Source organism: Dromaius novaehollandiae, chromosome 9 (genome assembly GCF_036370855.1).
Source record: "Dromaius novaehollandiae isolate bDroNov1 chromosome 9, bDroNov1.hap1, whole genome shotgun sequence".
NCBI classification, from domain to species: Eukaryota; Metazoa; Chordata; class Aves; order Casuariiformes; family Dromaiidae; genus Dromaius; species Dromaius novaehollandiae.
This window is the reverse complement of record NC_088106.1, coordinates 3033059-3052615: the sequence shown is the minus strand read 5'-3', so window position 1 is coordinate 3052615 and position 19557 is coordinate 3033059. Positions and strand designations below refer to the sequence as shown.

General features: G+C 46.6%; 1 protein-coding gene across 2 annotated transcripts in view; it reads right to left on the bottom strand.

Annotated features, from left to right (window-relative positions):
* The window catches only part of RSRC1 (arginine and serine rich coiled-coil 1), a 156400-nt gene that overhangs the window by 6255 nt on the left and 130588 nt on the right, over nt 1–19557 (bottom strand). For both annotated transcript variants that reach the window (XM_064516547.1, XM_064516548.1), the window contains one exon: nt 15846–15914. In XM_064516547.1, the coding sequence (XP_064372617.1) occupies nt 15846–15914 (69 nt within the window). The remainder of the gene's footprint in view (nt 1–15845; nt 15915–19557) is intronic.

The following is a 19557-nucleotide window of genomic DNA, read 5'->3' as shown; positions in this document are numbered from 1 at the left end:
AACTCTGTGCTTTCTTTTACAATTTTAACCCACTTATCCCCCATCTCATTTCCTTCTGAATGCCACTTGTTTACCCGCTGGTACTCTGGGGCCAATGCGAAATGATTGAGGCACCGTGTAAGAGAGCAGTAGAGAGTTTTTGTCGTGAAGAGCATTCAGAAGATAGATAAGGGAGACAAGAGACAGGGAGAAAGAAATATAACTTCTAAGCAGCAAACAAGAAGATACCTTGTTGGTTAAAAATAATTTGAGAATACAGTTTAGCATTTACAGACACGATGAATTGAAAGATCAGGAACATGCCAACTATTTTTGGATATGTTGAATGTGCGTAAAGTCGAATACACTGACTGCTGAGTCTGGGTAACTACTTAAAGCGCTGTAACTGCTTCAAACAATGAACTCGCACCAGATTTTAATGATTTCATTGAAGCTGAGCGTGGGGTTTGTACCACTGCAGGAAATGCAGGCAGCCGAATGATACCCGCCCCCACCCCGAGGGAAGAACGTCTGCGACACAAGGTACCTTCAATTAGCAAGGGGACGCTGGGGCGAGCGGTGACAACGGGGAGGGACACGGTCACGGGCGCCCGGAGCTGGGCTCCCCGGCGGCCTCGGCGAAGCCTTGGCTCTGGCACGGCGTGGGACAGCGCACAAGCACCCGTCTCAGCCTGATTCTTTGGGATTTAGAAGGAAAAAACCCCTCACTGGCAATTCAGTGAGAATTGCTGGATTGCTGCAAAAGATTTCTGGTTTGCAGGAAGTTCTGTCCCGAGAGCGGTCCCCGGGAAGAGCCCATGGGAAGCGGGAAAACACACACAGTACTGCCCTAGGGGAGGGATGAGGAAATCCTCATTGACCGAGCCCGTGGGCACCCCTGCTCTGAGGGTAGATACAGGAACGCACAGCGCCCTTGGCAGTCACGCTGCTAAAACCAGGCATCAGAGAAAGGCCGCTGAATACAGATTTAAAATCACTTGCTCAGCTCTTAATACCTCTTGTACGTTCCTCGCCTGTTACAGTATTTTACGTGCATCATACACAAACCTATAGGAATGACAAATCATTAAGAGAGACAAAAATCACTGCATGTTTTTAGAATTACATCAGTGACATTAACTTGGGGAAAATGGACTAGGAGGAAGCATAACCCATTAGTGTACGGTATTTTTGACAAACACATTATTGGTAGATAAAATGACTTCCATATGTTGTTTGTCAGATGTCAGTAGAAAGGATATGTATTTCATAGTAAAATCAAAAATAATGGAGTCAGAAAGCTAAGAGGCTACAGACAAAAAAAATCGATACTAACTCATTGCACAGCAAGTCTTTTTACCGTGTTACAGCGAAAAAAATCAACTTAACATCGTATTAGCGCTTGTTGAGGCCGCTTTTTTTTATATAAATAGGCCGTTCTATCTGCAATAAAAATTACGGCTAAACGAGTTTTCCGAGATATTTTCTGCTGACAGTAAAGCGTGAAAAGCGGAGGGACGGACCCGGGGGCAGCCCCGACGCGCGGCCGAGGGGCGCCCGACCCGACCCGGCCCCGGCCCCGGCCCCGGCCCCGGCAGCGGCACCCGCGGGCGCCAGGGGGCGCTGCGGCCCCGGGGAAGCCGCCGCCGGGCGGGGGGGGGGGGGGGGCACCACATATATCTTTTTTTTTTATATATATATATATATATATATATATATATATATATATATATGTGCATTTATAAGCTCCGGGTAGAAGGTGCCGTGTGTTTGCTTGTTAACGACTGATGGCTCCTGCTAGGAATTGAACAAGTACCGAAACGAGACATTAAATGGCTAACGACATCCTGTGAACGGCCCGTTAAATGGGCTTAAATCCAGGAAACGTCTATTTTAAATGTTTTCCCTGTAATCTTTAGGTGTGACTGTACACTGGTAACTGGATCCGCTGCTGATCTATAAACCTGACTGGGAAAATCAACCAGTCCCTCTAACTAAGGAGCTTTTCCTTAAGCACGTCTAACCGGAGAATCACGTTCATTAAATAATAAACCTAAAACACCCCTCGGAATTGATCTTTCTTCACGTTTCACTAATTATTTTACATTTAAAACAAAACAGTTAGTCAACTTAATTGACCCATTTAACATATAATATGTTTTAAATAATATGCTCTGAAATACTTGGAGAAAAAAGTTTCTATTTTTTCTGCTCCTTTGCTTATGAGTTGGGAATTAAAAGAAGGAAACGCAGATACCAGACTAAATAGAGCAACGAACGAGGAAAGCGTTTCCCCTTCTTCCAGTCCCACTGACAGTCGCCTCAGGTGACACTGGTAACAGCTGTATATTTTTCAATGCACTATAATTCTCACAGGCACAGCGCTTTTTAATTGCTTTCCGTTTTTCCTCGGCTCTGCAAACCAACACATTGAAAGAAATGTGAAGTTATAACAAATCTAGACGATTTGTTGGAGCAGGAGAGACAAAAAGCTACGTGGCGCTGGGACGCTTTGGTCTTTCATAGGAATAACGCCAAAATATCCTCACCGCGGCACCGGGCCAGGCCGACGCGGGAGCAGCCTCTGGCCCCCCCGCCGCAGCCCCCGGCCCGGGGCCGGCCGTTAGAGGGAGACCGCGGCCCGCGGAAAGCCGGGTCACGGCTCCTTTGTTCCGTTCGCTCAGAAAATTGAGAAAATCGTGCGTTGCAAACAGCGGAGCCGCGGCCGGGCGCGTGCCGGAGCCGGGACCGCGGGAAACGGCAGCTCCGAGGCGCGATGAAACTGCCTGCCGCCTCCAGCACCTCCAGACCTCCCTAGGCATAATAATAATGTCGCAGCGATCGTCCATTCCTACCTGTTCAGCTTTCCGGATAAAGGAGGAACTTTTCCCACCCAAATCTGCAGCAACTATGAAGCAGACTCCAAAACGAGCAACTGTGGCCAGAGGAAGCTCTTGCTGTTGATCCGTATTCTTCAGCTATAAGGAATCTAGTATTTACACTTTATTACTATCATAAATTACAACCTAGCTTTCCTATTATTTTTAAGTCTAGACACTAGTAGCTTTTCCTTTACAAATAATAAAAATATCAGGGATAAAACCGCAAACACTCAAGCAGAAGACACTGCGGGAATCTTTGGGATCTGAGTGCTGAAATCCGGACACGCGGACGGAGAACACCGGGGTCCATCCCACACGTGCACCAACCTCCCGCCGCTGCTTTTACAGGTGCTGCTTCGTGCAAACTCGGACACCGCTTCAGATGCTGTAAAAGTACTGCAGGAAAACGTCAAAGGCAGCTAATAAAGTGGTGGGAAACAACCCTAATATGCTTAAAACTGTTGAGTGTTTTCCTAGGAAAAGGGGTTTTCCTTGGAGAGGGAAAGAGACCCCAGGTGAAGGGGCATCACCGAGGCTCTGGCTTTGGAGCCGGAGGCCCGGCTGCCGCGGAGGAGGCCGGTGGCCAGGGCGAGCGCGGGGCGACCGCATTTGTCACTGCGGCCGATGCCGGCGACGCGCAGCAGCTCTCTTCTCAGCACACAAAAGCAAGATATGTAATTCAATGCTCAATTTACCCTTGTCTCGTAGGAGATTTTTCCCCGCTAATTGATAGAAATTAAGCCATTAATCAAGCCACTAGCCATCATTCAAACCGGGGAAGATGAATACAAACTTTCATCATAACCACCTTCCCCATTTTAGTGTTCATTAGCATTAATTTTTAATGCAATTATGCTATTCTTTTACGCTGAGCTCATAAATTACTGCTCTTTTGTTGCTCGCTGGCCTTGTAAAATCCAAGGTAATGCTTTGTGCTCTGATCTTAAAGGCAATTACTGGGTTCTTCTATCTTTTATATATCTGCATCCCAAATAACCTCTATATTGTATGTACAGACTGATGAGTGTATATATTACATATGTGTATAATATATAACAATTTGTCCGTATTAAGCTTAGACACGTATCTATTATACACATTCACATAAATAAAAGTGTTTCCCTGCCTCGCTGCACCCAATTAGGTGCAGGGATGCAACGGTGGGGGAATGAGGAATCAAAGCCCTCTCGTACCAGAGCAAAGCAGGACGATACCGGGGAGGCGCAGGGGATGCTGGTGTGTAAAACACGCCAGGGAAAATCACATCGGCCCTGGAGCGACTTGGGACGGGGTGAGGGCCCCTTCCTGCACGTGGAGGACGACGGCGCGGCGGAGACTGCGAGTGTCGAGTCGTCTTGGACGACTGCAGACGGGCGATGCCCAGTGCTCGGTCCTCTGCTGCGCGGTACGTACAGCCTACGGCAGCGTCCCCGGGGCCTTGGCAAGGCTCGGCACTCGCCGCGTGTGCACCAACAGCTCCGGAGCGGTACACACTGCTGCACGGTGCCGCTACGATGCTTAGTGCCGATAAACAGCAATTTGCACGTTTTTATTTCAGCCCATGCAGCGATTCTCAGCAACATCAGGAGAAACGCACAGGAGCTGGAACCCCTTCCGGCGACCTTCACACACCAAATGCAATTGAAGTGGCTAAACGAAAGATGAAACGTAGATTAGCAGAATTGTTGGGTTTTTGGGTTTCCTTGTTCGTTTTCCAGTTCTTCACTAGGCCGGATCTTTAGCTGGTATATGAAATATTACAATTTATTCCAGCTAAACATCTGTCCAGAAGCAGTAATAGACTATATATATATTTAACATCACATTTCAACTAGCCCTTAGCCAGCACAAACCGGAAAATTCTCCGTGAAGCCCGAACCTCCTCCCTTGCACTCCCTGGTTTCTCGAGCAAACCCTCGTCTGAGACGCGGCAGGTTCACACGCAAGGTCGGCCCAACCGCCGGGAGCAACGTCCGCGGCACGGAGGTGCGGACGCGAACACGGAACGGCAGCCACCGAACACAGGAATTATTTTGCCGCTCGTGCCCCGTCTGCCCACGCCGAGCACTTTGCACAGACGCCGGCCGCGAGGACGGGGCCTCCGAGCGGGACTCTGCCGCTCCGGCCGCTCGCCGTGGCCCCAGGCGATACAAAACCACGGATTTCTCCAGCCAAAAACATCCCCATTTTTCTCTAATGTCTGGCAGACGATGCACCATAGTATGAGACACCAAAAATATAATAGCTAGACTTTTGGAGACGCCTTGCACAGCCCGCTTGCCAGTGATTACCTTAAATCCATACCGACCGACCTCGTAGGCCATATATTGCCAAGGGCTTTTTTTAATAGATTATATGTCACCCTGGTAACGAGCCTGGCAGCAGGGATCACCTCGCCCGTCCGGCTCCAAGGTCCTGACTGAGGTTGCCTGCAAGTTTGTCAAACCCAAAACGCTTGCGTCCCCCGTGCCCGTCGCACGCTGCAGGTCCCGCACGGCCCGGCCCAGCCCGGCTGCTCCCACCGTTCACGGAGACGCGGCCAAGCCGTCTTGCTCTGCCCGTAACGCTTGAAGAAGTCACCTCCACTTCTCCCCGGTAATTTCTTTTTTTCCTGGTATATTAAACGTGGTTTTGTTTCCGACGGAAGAGGAGCCGATGACGGGGAGGCGAACGCGGCGCTGCACATCGCTGCCGGCAGGAGCCTGCGCACGGGGCGGTTTTACCGTCAAAAAGCAGAGCTGGGAATTTTGCCACGTTAAATTACAGGACCGCAGAGCCAGGAACGGGGTAATTCCTTAATGCTTCAACGTGAAGGAAAGAAACCATAACTCAATTAGAATATATACTTTGGGGAATTTTCTGGCACTCTGCGCACTTGGGAAACCTGCCACCTACCCTGACCTTTCTGCTATAATTGCCTATGTCATCTTTAAATAGCATTAATGTGGTCTGGATTTCACCCATCCTACGTGTTTACTGAGCGTGTGCGTTTTTTTCTTTTACCTTCTCTACCAACCTGTCCTTGTTCAGTGGACAAAAATACGTAATAAAATGAATGACGCGCAATTTTCTTGCATTTCCTTTTGAGAATAGTAATGTAGATATAAAAATTCTGTCGAGCACGTGTTTAGGTGCTCGATGCTTTGCATATACGCATTTCCTTTGAATTCAGTGTGACAACTTATGCATGAACTGAACCAAACGCTCGTGCTTCTGCAGAACTACGGCCTAAATCCGAAAGATCGGACTTTTCTGACTGCAAACGATGAATTCGTTTAAAAACTACAGAACCATTTTTTATGCAAATTGAGCAACGTGCCGCGTTATTTCCATACGTCTATGGTATAGTGCGACGCTGCACACAGACGGGTTACAGCATCCTCACTGATGCCTGCGGCGCTGGCTGACTCCTCCCGCGGCGCTGGGCAGAGCGGGCGCCCGGCGGAGCACACCGCAGCGCTGCGGGAGGGCGGCCGGCAGCCACCGCGTCGGGGCTCCCGGCTGCATCGATCCCCGGCCGGCACCGCTCCGCCGGCGCTGTAATGAGCGGCTATTAAGCCCATCGATTTCCCGATTCCGATTGATAGCGAACAGGCCAAAGCTACACGTCAATATTTGCGTAACTAATACCCCAGAGCTAACAATTTTGACAAATGAAAACCTCAATAGACCCAGCAGTGCAAATGAATGGAAATTTAAAGACCAGACCTCAGAATTTAAGTGAAACACTTAACGAACGAATACATAAGCGCCAGATTTCTGGAGAATTCTGGTTTTTGTTATAGAGGGAAAACAAATGCGCAGACCCTCGCTGAAGCGCGTCGTCTCCCGCGGCCCTGAGCATCCCATCGCGGCGGGACCCGGGATGCCTCCGGGCTGCTCGGCTCCGGCGGGTCCTCTGCACCACTCTTCATTTTGCCCTTTTGGAAGCAGCTTTTCAATACGCAGCTATAAATTTTTTCTAAATGATTGAAGTCAGATAACTAATTACGTGATGGCTCTACAATCCCATTACCTTAACTGATGCCGCTCTCCGGCTGATCCTCCAGCAGGAGCAATCGCCATAAAGGAGTCAGTGCAATACACAGCACTAACGGAGCACACAAGCCATTTTTATTTTTCGGGTGTCTTCAATTTTGAAGAAAATTTCCAGACTTGCAAGTTGTAAAAATAGCCATAAATTGCCCTGTGCATTTGTCTGCATTTTCACTTTCCAAATAGAAGTTGGCAACACCTGAATATCTGATGGTTCCCTAAAACTGGCTTGTATGAGTGAAAACTTCTTTTTAAAGATGGCAAAAGTGCCAACTCGCAATCTAAAAACCAGGCTTTGAAAGGCATTGAAATGAAGGATTTTTTAACATAACGCTGACAAAATGCACTGATTTACAGTACCGACCCATGACAGAGAGCGTTTTGCTTTTGGGAGTAGCAGGGAAAGGAACTTTCTACTTTTTGGGTAAGGTTTTAACAGTACCTTAGCTTTGACCTGCCTAAGCTTTACCTATCTTTACAGATGTAAAAGTAGAGCTTTAATTATACCTGCTGTAATTACTAAAATAAGGTTTAATGATTAAAATACTATTTTGAAAATAATTTTAATATTTATCTACATGGGGTCCCATGTATGGGTGTGAGTCATTCTTTGCTTTACCCCTCCAAAAAAAAGCATGGAAACAGGCAAACGCTGCTTTGCATTTTAACACAGAAGCAAAGCAAAAAGCTTTCACAGGTGATACAAGGGAAGTTCTGGTTTTTCTAATCCACTTTTCCTTCCGATACAGCTGCACTGCCGTTTCCCTTTCGCCCTCCGCAGGCCTTGCACAGTTTTCTGTCCCACGGCTTTGCAGCGAACGTGTGAAGCACAGCCAAAGCGCAGGAGTGTACTCAAGGATTACAACAAAACCCTCCTCCTTTCAGCTGAAGTATTTAGGTCCAAACATTGAGAAAAGCAGCATTATTTCAAACAGCCCCATTTCATTTGCTTTGGGCGCACGGCCGGGGCTCTGCGGCACCGGCGCGCATCGCCCGGGAGGGGACCGGGAGCTTAGGGCGAGCGTCTGACACCCGTAGGGGACTTGACGTTGCAGGACACAAAAATATACCGTATTTACGATAAAAGTTTACATTTCCCTTTTCTTTGCCATTTGGATAATCACGGATAACAACGGCATGCACACATCTCAGTCCTCCTCACCGATGCTCAAGAAGTGGCACAAATACGTTTCCGACTTCTTTGAACCACGACTGCAGAGAAAAATGGGTGAGGGATTAAGGTTTTTTAATTACAAATGCCTACATATTCATCTTCGGCAATTTTTTTCAAGCATTATGCCAGCAGATAAAAGATTTGCTTCTGAGAGCTTAAAATACCACGAGATGCACACGCACCAATTTTTTCCGTGAATCCCACCCTTGCTATGAACCACCTTCCTGCCAGAGAGTTGAAACTTTCTAAAGGACGAGAGGGATCCGCAAGGCTGAAAGTCCCGACGATGCTCAGGCCCAAGCGTACCGCAGGCAGAGGAGAGCTATCGCGAGGCTTCCTCGACAAACTGCCGCTGTCGCTACTGCACTTGCTCCATTCCCTTCACCACTCCGTCTCTCAAGCGGTATTTTATAGCGGCAGCTGCAAACGCAGCAAGCAAGCTCGGAAAAGCACGGTGCAAACAGCAACCTTAAGATTTTACCCTCGAATGCTGTGCAACCTTTGTGAGCCGGCAGCGGGGACGGGCCGGAGCGCTCCCTCCTCGCGTGTCCCTAGCGAGGCCCCGCTCCGCTTTTCCGACCGCTACGCTGCCCTAACTATGCAAAACTTTGTTTTTATATTATGCTTGATTTGTTTCTGCTTACTTTTAATTACCAAATGTCGATGAGAAGATGAAGCAGGCGCACAAACAGATCACAGCGTCCCAGCTGCTGGCGGGTCCCCGGAGGCGGCAGCGCGGCACCGGGGCTGCGTCGGCCTCGCCCTCCCTTAAAATCTGCCAGTGTGAAGGCGATTTGGAAATCACAATTTTGACAGAGTAAAAAAAAATTACTCACAGTGAGAATAAAGCAGATTTTTTTGCAAATGCTTAATCGTTCATTTTTCAAACTTGCATCACAAAATCCTCTGCAGTCACAATACTGTGAGCAGTTAAATAATTCTGCATAAATATAGCACAACGCTTCAGCCGAGCTGCCCAACACACGCGGCAATAGTTAGGGAACATTTGAACATTTCTACATCCAAACTAAAGCACAAACTGCATTTCTTTCACGATACACATACCGTATAATCTGGAGGCTTTACAGACCGAGTTCAGGTCATCGCCACAACAACGAACTTCACTAAAATTTACTGAACATAAAACCGTGACCTAAGGCAGTAACTAATGAACTTAAGGGCATCTTAATATATTTCCGTAGCAGTGAGTAAAGCACTTTAACTTATTACAGCTACGTGGCCTGACCTCACGCAATCGAACCCTTTATGTAGCAGATTCAACCGATGTTTTTAATATCAATTACACTAAGGTATAATCTTTCTGCTTTACTAAAGATGTGTTAAGTGAAATAGCACGTGCCCTGCATCACTTTGCCATGGGTAAACTGCAGTGAGATTCGCTCTGCGAGGAAGCTTTTCCAGCAGCTCAAAGGTAGGTATGAAAACAGGACTTACAGCTTGGGGTACATGGAGTATTTGTAGCTAAGGAGGCAGCGCGCTCCCGCCGGCGGCTCATCTGAAACAGCGAGGCCGAGCATTTGATGCTTCCAATATCTAATTAAACCGTCCTACCTGGGGAAACAGCGGGTTATTCGCACTACAGAGTAAAAAATGAGTTATGCGTAGAAAACTTTCTTTTGAATGTCTGATAATAATGTCATGAAGCCACTGCGACATGTCTTCCTCGCAGTTTCCACCGATGCTTCAGACCTTGGTGGCCCAAGTGCCGCCTCCGCTCCCGCGCTGCAGCCGGGGAAAGGCCAGGAGGTGGTTGGGGAGTCCTGAGGCTCTCCCCAAACTAACCCAGCTATGCACAAGTTAGCTTTCTTTAAGTTTTTTCACTAGATTTACTTTCTATTTGATAAGAAACAAAAAGATAGGAGAAAAGTTTCTAAAACAAACTGCTGCGTGCACTGATAGGCTCCCTACTTTATCTAAAGCCATAAAATAAACTGGTTTAAAAGTCCGCTCAGGCTGCAGCAGAACATGGTGTCGGTTCTGCACAGCACAATTTTCCTGCTCCGATTTAAGTCCTGCTAATCCACATACCCCAAAATGCAACCTGCGCCCTACAGCACGGCTGCTGCGGGAGCGCTTCGAAACCCCAATCTTCTCCTGAGATCAGGTCAAACCTGCAAGAAAGGTATCACCGGAGCAGCATGCACCTTCCAATAAACCTGTGAATAAAACATCAAAGTCTTTCTTTACTTCTCTTTTTGAAAGACATCGCTCTGCTCGCACTGGCTGCTGCAGCGCTTCCCCTGTCCGCACGCCGTCCTTCCTCCGCCCACGTGGGCTCCACTTCCAAGCCTGCTCAAAATGATGTTTTCCAAGCATGTGCCACATGACTTGTTCATATAAATGGAGCAAATTAAACTGTCTCCACATATATCCTATCACATTTGTAGTCCTGATTTCTCTCCTTAACACGTGGCCAAGACACCGTATTATCTGCCTGCAGAGGTTGACCTCAGGATATTAGATTCTGCCACACAGCTCTCTTGTACTAAACCGAGGGGAAACACTTAATCACCCCTGCCTTTTCAGGAAAAAATCAACTTTAAATTTGCCATGATGAAAAATCAATAAACCAGTAATTGCTTGGCTTATCATTGCGTGGAGGAACAAATTGGGAAGCGAAGCTTAGCGTCCACACAGATTTCAGTGAAACACAGAGTTTCAGGATCACTAAGCCAGAAAAGGGAAAGGTCTCGCAGTGATAATTAAATCTACTCATGCTGATTTTCTGCCAAATTTATTTCCCCGGAGTATAGGAAAATGTCTCGCTGCTTACTAGCTAGGCATAACTAATCAATTGGACGTTGGGCCAACACACAAGAAGCAAAAATGCAAATGCCAGCACGAGGCAGCGGGCGAAGAGGCGCCCCAGCACAAGCGCTGCGCTCGCATTGATTTGGGTATTGATGGGTTGCACAAGAGCAGACCTGATGCAGCTGCCTTTGGAAAACTTCCTTGCCCGTCAGCTGGTCCAGAGCTTCCCGCACGCGCCTCTGCGATGGGCAGCATGCTGCCGCAGGGCGAGGATGCTCAGCAGCCTCCCCGGTCTCAACTCTCCACGCAATCATAGAAATAGTTTCATTTTAAACTGAAAAATTTGTAATATTGTTATGCACGCTGTAGTGAGACAAGCAATGCAAACATCTTGCAGTGGTACAATCCGCGTAGCTGAATGAATACCGACGGGGAGGCTTTGCCGCTCGCAGCACACCGCATGCGTTTGCTATTCAGCTACGGCTCTGCCGCACCTCGGCTGCTCGGCATCACCGTGCCAGGCCGGGAGCCGCAGCCCAGCGCGCCGGGAAGCTCCCTGCAGGCCTGGGGTCACCGTCAGCCAGTGCCACGCGGTAACGAGCAAAGGAGACCGCAGCGGAGCGTCCTCCGCCGCAAGCACTCGTGCAAAAGCAGCGCCTTTCCCACGAGCAGACCTGACCCCACGCAGCAGATCAGCACGGCTCCAGGGGAAGCACAAACGTGCCAAACGGGAAAAGCCAAACGAGCAGGACGGAGACTCCTCTCCCGCGCTTCGTTTTTTTGCTACAACGAGTGATTTTGTGCGTGTGCCCTCCGGCCGGCTGCGGGGACGGCGGCAGCCCAGGGGCTCGGCAGCCCAGGGGGGAATCGCTGCGGAGAACCGAGCACATAATAAAATAGTGATGAGAATTCAAAAACCAGTCAAAGGATTTTTCACTTTTTTCAGTTATGCAATAGTCTAATGACAATTTTGTGATCAAATGTTTAAATTCTTCCTGCTGCAAAAGAGCTAAAAGCTTTAAAAAAAAAAAAAAAAAAAAGCAAATCTTATTTCATCTAAAGCACATGAAATATTTGCACCACTTCCTGTGCAAATAACAGGGAAAATGGGCCCAGGGTGGGAAACGGGAGACACCAGGCAGCACCACGGCCCTCCCGAAAACCAGCCCCATGGGGAAGCACGAACCACGACAAGCACCAAAACGCGGCTTTTGCAAGCAAAGCACTATTGACACGAGTGGGACAAACGACCCAGGCATAAAAACCTGTTGGAAATGCAAACTGCGCAAACACCGGTGCTTCCCATGCCGCCCTCCGGCCTTGCTGGGTCTCTTGCATGGACGTGGTATGCTTAAACACTTCTTAAACGAGTTAGTAATTCCAGGGAAAATAAAGTATTTTATTCTGAATTGGTAGCGAATTTCTCAGATAAATGGATGACTTTCTTTAACAAACTTTAACAAACTTCTGTTCATTTTTGAGCACTAACGCCAGATCCCTGCAATCTTCCCAAAGACACCACGGGCCAGTTTTTATAGCGCGTGCTCGGAAAGGGAAACGAAGCTTCCCACCTGCTGCCACTGCAAACCACCACTGTTTCTAGCTCACTAACCAACTATTTTTTCCTTCGCTTCTTCTTCCTTACTGATAGATCCTGACGTTACTCCACCAAGCTGCCGCTTGCAAAGCCGCTCTGCAGCCCTGGGAGCCTGGGAGCCAAGGCAGTGCAATGCAAAAGAGCACAACTACCACCCCGCGGGCAAGGGACCGCGGGGCCCACGCCGACGGGCTGCCCGGGCGGCTGGCACTGCGGCCCTCGGCGCTTTGCAGACACTACCATAGCTTTTAAAGATATAACTTACGTTTATATGCATGGGATGCCTTGCTAGCACAAGGGAGTATTTTTAAAGGCACTTTGGTGCCTACTCTCTGCTGAAAGTCATCGTAGCTGGATTTCTAAATCAAGCCCGAATCTTGGAAAATCACTCTGCTTGCAATATGCACATGACAAATTAGAGGGAATACTGTTTTATTTTTGGACGCTGCATTAGATACGTCGCCAAGCATCGGAGGAACCACAGCGCCAGGGCAGCACAGGATTGCTCTCCTTCCAAACTCCAGCCTCCGCTGCCTGCGTCCATCAGCATCCTGCAGGCCAGACAACCTCTCTCCTACTTAAGTGGTATTTAAAGAGTTATACCAAGAGCTTAATACACTCCTGATGTGGCTTAAACACAACCCAGGGACCTGCCACGCTGCCCAGCGTCCCTCGCCGCTGCTGGCTGCCCCGGGCACAGCGGCGCTGCGGAGCATCGTCTGCCCCACGCCGGTGTCTGGAGCATCCCTGTGCCCAGTTTAATAAGCTCTCGTAGCATAGCCACATAATGCAATTAGAAAATTAACATAAAAGCAAATATTCCCTTCAGCTGTAATGATCGCCCAATAGCCTTTGAAGTAAAGAAAAAGCTTAGCCTCCATTTTACCTTTTTTTTTTAAACATCATTAAACTAAAAGTTTGTTAAATGCAAACACCTCCAACCTCTTCCAAAGAGAGAAAGAAAGGCAACAGATTAGTTTGAATTTTTCAAAGCTAATTATGTTGTAGTTTAGACTTCTGCCAAGCACAGCAGGAGTTTCGCACTGGGACCGTGAGCTGGGCAGCCGGTCAAGCCCGGCCGAACAGGCTCCCACCGCAGAGCCGAAGACGGTGACTTCACCTGCTGCGAGGTGGACGAGTTTGGGGATTTCTACATTTTTGCGAGGTGCTTTTGTTTTTTTCCTAAAGCACTCAGTACATGCAAATTCCTTTGGATGAACCTGATACTGCAAAACACTAATTTTTTCAACTATCTTATAAAAAAAACAGATGAAGGGAATCAATCACATGAATTTTTAATAAAGATTACATTAGAGTTTTGAAAGACACTTGCCATGGTTCATGGCAAGTCCCACAGTTCGGAGTTTATTAAAGACATCTAAACCTAGAAACAAACAGGGGGTGGGAAATCATGTAAAAACGTAAAAACCCCATAAAACGGCAGCCACCTGACTCAGAACGGCGCAGTATGCTTCATTTTCTCATCCACACATGAGGACCTAGAGAAGCCTGTCTGTGTAGGAAGCACAAATAAGCTTTAGACTGCTGCCTTCAGAAATTACCTAGGCTTGAGTTAGGCCTCAGAAATTATTTAGGCTTTAGGCTCATATGTAGTAAGAAAATATATAGTAAGAAAATTGGAGAAGTTTGTAACCAGAGAAACAGCACCTACAGTTGCTGCCCAAGAGCAGAGAGCAGCATGGAAACGGGGAGGATATCTTTTCCCAGTCCAAAAGTCCTGCTAACAGCTGGTTCCAAAATCAAATGAATTTGTAAAAAATTTCCAAAAAACTCAGAGCCTTTGAAGCAGGCCCTAAAACATATATATGTATCTATCAGACTGGCACCTGGGAGGCCAGGGAGACGCAAGCAGAGACAGGCAGCAAAATCAAAGTTCCTTATCTGTATCTTAAAGTTCAACTCGATGCGCCCAGAGCTGGGAAGAAGGGGGGTCGGCTCAAGGAGGCTTTCCAATAAGTTTAGAGACTGTAAAGAAAGACGATGTTTTGGAAAGAGGGGAGCAGACGACACAGTAAAATGGTAAACTCTTCTCCGTTTTGCTTTCCCTATTTCCTTCCCTTCGCTGCATTCCCGAGCAAGCTGTTACCTCTTCCCTTCTGCAAGACCTTTCCTGGTTTAAGGTTAGCCTAATGTTTTATTGTCATATCACACCAGGACCTAAAAATACATCAATCTCTTAATATCTCCTTAAATTTTTGAGCTGTCCCAAAGAGCCTGACTTTACATTCACTCTTCCCCAAAATGACACCCGGCCCTTAACCAAAATGCCACTGATATTTGGGCACAACACTGACTTTCACAGCAAATGAATCTATCAAAAGGTCAGCTCTGAAAAATGCATGGTCTCCTACAACATCACGCTGCCCTACAAAGCTGGGGTGTGCATACTGGGGGGTCAAAAATCTGATGCAGCGCGGTGAACACCCGCTCAGCCCTGGGTAGGTAGCCAAGGGGCAAAGGGCCGGGAAAGTCAAGGAACACACTTACCTGGAGACTGTTCAATGTTTTAAATAGCAGTTACCTCCTTAAACCTATCATCATTTGAGACAAATGAGCTGAAGATGTTCCCTGTAGCGACCAGTGTGGCAACGCACATCCCAGAGTTAAACCACTGCGTCAGGGAAGGGAAGACTTTCACTTTTTTTTTTTTTTTTTTTTTTTTTTTAACGTCTAAGTCAATGTTAAAACAATACACGCCACGGGAAGCGAAATGGTTCAGTGGTGCTGGAAGAGCAGCGGTATTTCCTCAGAGGCAGGGAAGCCTGTCGGAGCTGCCGCGAGAACCGGGCAGGCTCCCTTGCATCGGCTTCGCGTTGGCTTTGTCGCACGGCTGAAAACGTCTCTTCCCATTATTCAGCGACATATAAGCAAAATACATCTGTTTTAATTATCCAGTCAATATCCATTAACTTCCCACCTGCTGTCTTGCAAAAGTAACAGCTCGGATCCTGCCAGGCTTCGACGCACAACCTCTCCTGGAGAACCAGACCGCGCTTGCTGACACCACCGGACAAACCCGCGACCTGGTGAGCGCATCAGCTTGATCAAGCAACGCGGCCAGCATACAAACCAACGGCACTGGCTGGTCTGAGGTCTTGACTTGGTTTCAAACTATTAGGCTGCTTCAGGGGCAATCTTAATTTTAAAATATGGAAAAACTATGTGGTTAAAATTTCTTACGCATTCAGCAATTCTTGTTATTGCCATAGGAACGTTACCTGCTGTAAACAGAAAGTGGTGGTGATCGAAAAGAGCACAAGCAGAAGACTGTCCACCACCTTTCTGGGAAATGACAGCCCCCATGGAACCTGGTCCCTCAAAAATGGGGATTTCTGACTTACTTACCCCATATTTAGTTTGTTAGCGAAAAAAAACACTGCATTACCTTCTTCCTTTCTTTTCTTTGCTTCTTCTTCGCTCCTCTCTTTAGCCTTCAAAGCTTCATCTGCTTTAGCTAAAAAAAAAAAAAAAAAAAGAAAAGAACTATAACAACAAATTTTATAATTGGTTAACTTAATTTACGTCGCCAAACAACATTTCCTAGGGGGTAAAATCAGTTTCAGATTCATTTTTGCAGATCCCAAAGTGAAGTCAGTGTGCACGTAAGAACACAATTCGGTTCTTGACGTATTTTCCTTAAAGGTATTACTACTGTCAAGACAACAGCATCAAGGGTATTAAGCAGGTAACTTCTGTACGCAATATTAGTTCAATACAAGTCTCTGCATTCATTTTTGTAAGTAAAACTTTTTAAAGAGTTTTTCCTTAAATACAAGTCTCCCCAAACCAAACCAAAAAGAGACAAATGCAGAGCATTTAAAAAAGATTTGCTACCACAGTGAGCAATCCATAAGACCTTTTTTGCAGACAAAAACAAAGCAAAACAATATTTTCAGGGATGCAGAGTAGCAGATTGCATTTAAAACACGAGCCAAATACTGGTTACTTAATATTAAATTAGGTAGTATATTATTTTTTCTTCACTGCAAATCATAGCAGCAGCACTTTATTCATGCTATGACAGCATTTTCTAAAAAGAATCTTTTTCCCTCCGGAAACCTCTTCCCTTATTACTTAATTATCTACTAGTTGCTCAACTGCAGGGGTTTTCAAACACTTTACTACAGATGTTAAAGAAGATTAAAAATATACAGCACAGTAACAAGGGACTATCAATACACTCTGTAAATTAATTAAATTTCTGTTCTAGCACATCATTTATTCCGAAGCATTAATGTCTCAAAGGAGCCATTCTCTTTTATTGCCATCTCACTGCCTGATGAGTGAACTAAGTGAGAATAAGTCTCTAATAGCATTATACTTGATGAAATATTAAGTTTTAAAAAGTATCACCATGTCGAAAGGGAAAGAGCCAAAAAGAAACGGGATGCAGGATTCAGACCAGGCCTTCTTACGTGATAAAGTCACTGCCAACGGCGGTATGAATAACAAATGCTTCCTCGGTTTTGCATGTGCTTAGTTTTACCACCTACTGAACAAACCAGTAATTTAGGAATGCAAAATTCAGGAGCTGAGCTTGAAGAAAGCGAGTACCCCGTGACGAGGCCTTTCGGGCCCCAATGCCTCTCGCGGTCGGCAGCTACACCTTCTTTAAATGCACCGCTTACTTAAAGGGTGGTGTTACAGAAGCAGAGAACTAATTACACAGACATCTGTTTCCATTTATATGCTTTTATGTATATTTACACTACATTTAAAGTCATGAAATATTAAAACTTTTCTGCCAGGGAACATCATTACAAGAATGTATTAAATTAGATAATAAAAACAAACTGCTAGCAACTCTAAAGACTTTTACTTCATTTACACTTTATTCTCCCTGGTAGAAGGACAAGGATAATAGAAATCCCATTTAAATTCAATTTTGGTTATGTGTGTAATTGTAGATATACCCCTTGAGTCATGTAAAACGCTCAGCTTATGTTTCTTTCAAATTATCCCGCTCAGCTTCCCATTCTGCTCCTTACAACTGTCTTCAGCATGTATTAGCAGGGCTCATTAGGCTGGAATTTAATAATGCAAACATCAGGTGCATTTCAAGAACCTCCATTATCAGCACAAGATGGATTGCTTATATAGCTCTTGGGCCAACTGGGCACAATTTAGATTCAATAAACTACCATGCCTAAATTTGATTTATCTGCTCCACTACGCTACTCTGCTCTTCGGCACGACGTGCTGCTGCGGAGGAGCAGCCCACTACCCGCCGCGGCTTCCTCGGCGCTCGGGGATGCCGACTCCAGCCCCGCTCCCCAGCCCCAGCAGCCCTCTCCTGGCCTGGGTGAGCACGTGGACACTGCAGCAATTCCTAAGGGTCATGAGGACGATTCTCTACCCAAAATTGCTCATTAGCAACAATTTAACTTGGCCCATAAATCTGGAGAGCAGCAGGTCTCTGGGGTGTGGGGCATGGGCCATCACAACCAACAGAAGCCGCTGAAGCCATGTGTTGCTCTAAGAATTTAATGTTAATGATTCCGTTAAAATATTTTAAATACTGTATCATACTTCACTTGCAAAGCACCATTACAAACTCAGACTTATTTTGATTAATTCAAGTTGCAATTAAACAAAATTAAAAGATTGTGGCAACATGGATACAGCCTGGTGACACCTAAAGGACCTGGTATTGGGAAGAAGAATCGTTTTCTCTGCAACGCGCTCTCCTCCAGCCGGAGAAGGACACGCGCTGCTCCTCGCCGGAGGAGACCGAAGGCGGCCTCGCGCAGAGCCCCGGGCTCCATCGATCCGGGAGCCGGAGCGCTGAGGCTGCTCCGAGGCCGGGCTTCCTGCACGGCTAAGCAGCCAGCGCGACCCGAGTCTGCCTGCTTACCCAGCTCTCTGAAACACAAAATAAATAAATAAAGAGGTGCTTGAGGCTGCAGCATTTAAGAGCTCATTGAGCCCCTGATAAAATTGCAATTCTATTGATTTTTTCTCCTCTCTGAAGGATGGGGAAATGACACACTGAAGATGATTCAATGTTTGCTTACACTAAAATAATAAAGTTCGGAAATGCAGACAGTCACCAGCAAGTGCACAGGGGCAGAGCAAGCCGAAAGGCAGCTATTCCTATGGATTTTCAGGCGTCGCTCTGGGAAGGACTGCTTGTCCTGGCCGAGCTGGACGCGGTGCCTCGCTGGGCTGGCTGCGGCACTCACGCGAGCTGGTTCCCCAGGGCCACGACCAGAGCGATGAGCCCGGTCTACTCCTTCGGCTTGTTTTAACCCTCGCGATTCAGGACTAGGATGCCGGCTGGTCTTTGGCTTACTTCGAAAAGTGGGGGAAGAAAGAGGAGGGGAAAAAAGAAAACGATTGTGCATACTCCCCAGTTTGGGCAAGGGAGGGGGTAGATGTTTGTGGGTCGCCTTGATGTTATCTACAGGTTGTCTCTAGACATCTTGGAGATGAAAAGAGACATCAGAGATGAAATGCAAGAACAAAAAAGAGGAATTTGGGAGCTGTGGAGAAACACTGGGCCATAACACGAGCTGGCAAAAATCAACATCATTTTAACACCTTCTCCTGTAGATCCCACGAATTATCCCAAACTTTCAATGTTATTTATATGTTGCTAAGATTTTCAGGTTTATGGTCACATATTCTGCTATTTAGGGAGACTCCGTCTGCTTAGGTACCAAGCATTCATTCATATAGGCTCTCTGACTCCTGTCCGTGTTTCCATCCAAACTTTATATAGCTCCCTGGATTTTCTCTTTATTTCTTTTTCCTTAACTAATTCTGCAACTTCAGAGTCCTCTTTCCTCTACACCTTTCTTCCTCCACAAAAAAGAAATACAGTCTCCTCAGGCCACTTCCCAGAAATACCCCCTCACTTCAGAAACTTGATAAAAGTATTTTTCAATAAACTACAAGCATTTGATAATCTATGTCCCTCTGAAATTGTGTGGCATGTTTTCCGTGTTCCTACAAGCAGATCATTTTTTTAGCCACAAATAAAAACCACGACAGGAAAGAGCAACTAGAAGAAAGAACAGAAAGAAAAGCAGTTCATGAAATTTATTCTAACATTAGGCAAGGTCCAGAATAAACAATCTTTTGGGTTTTGAAAAATA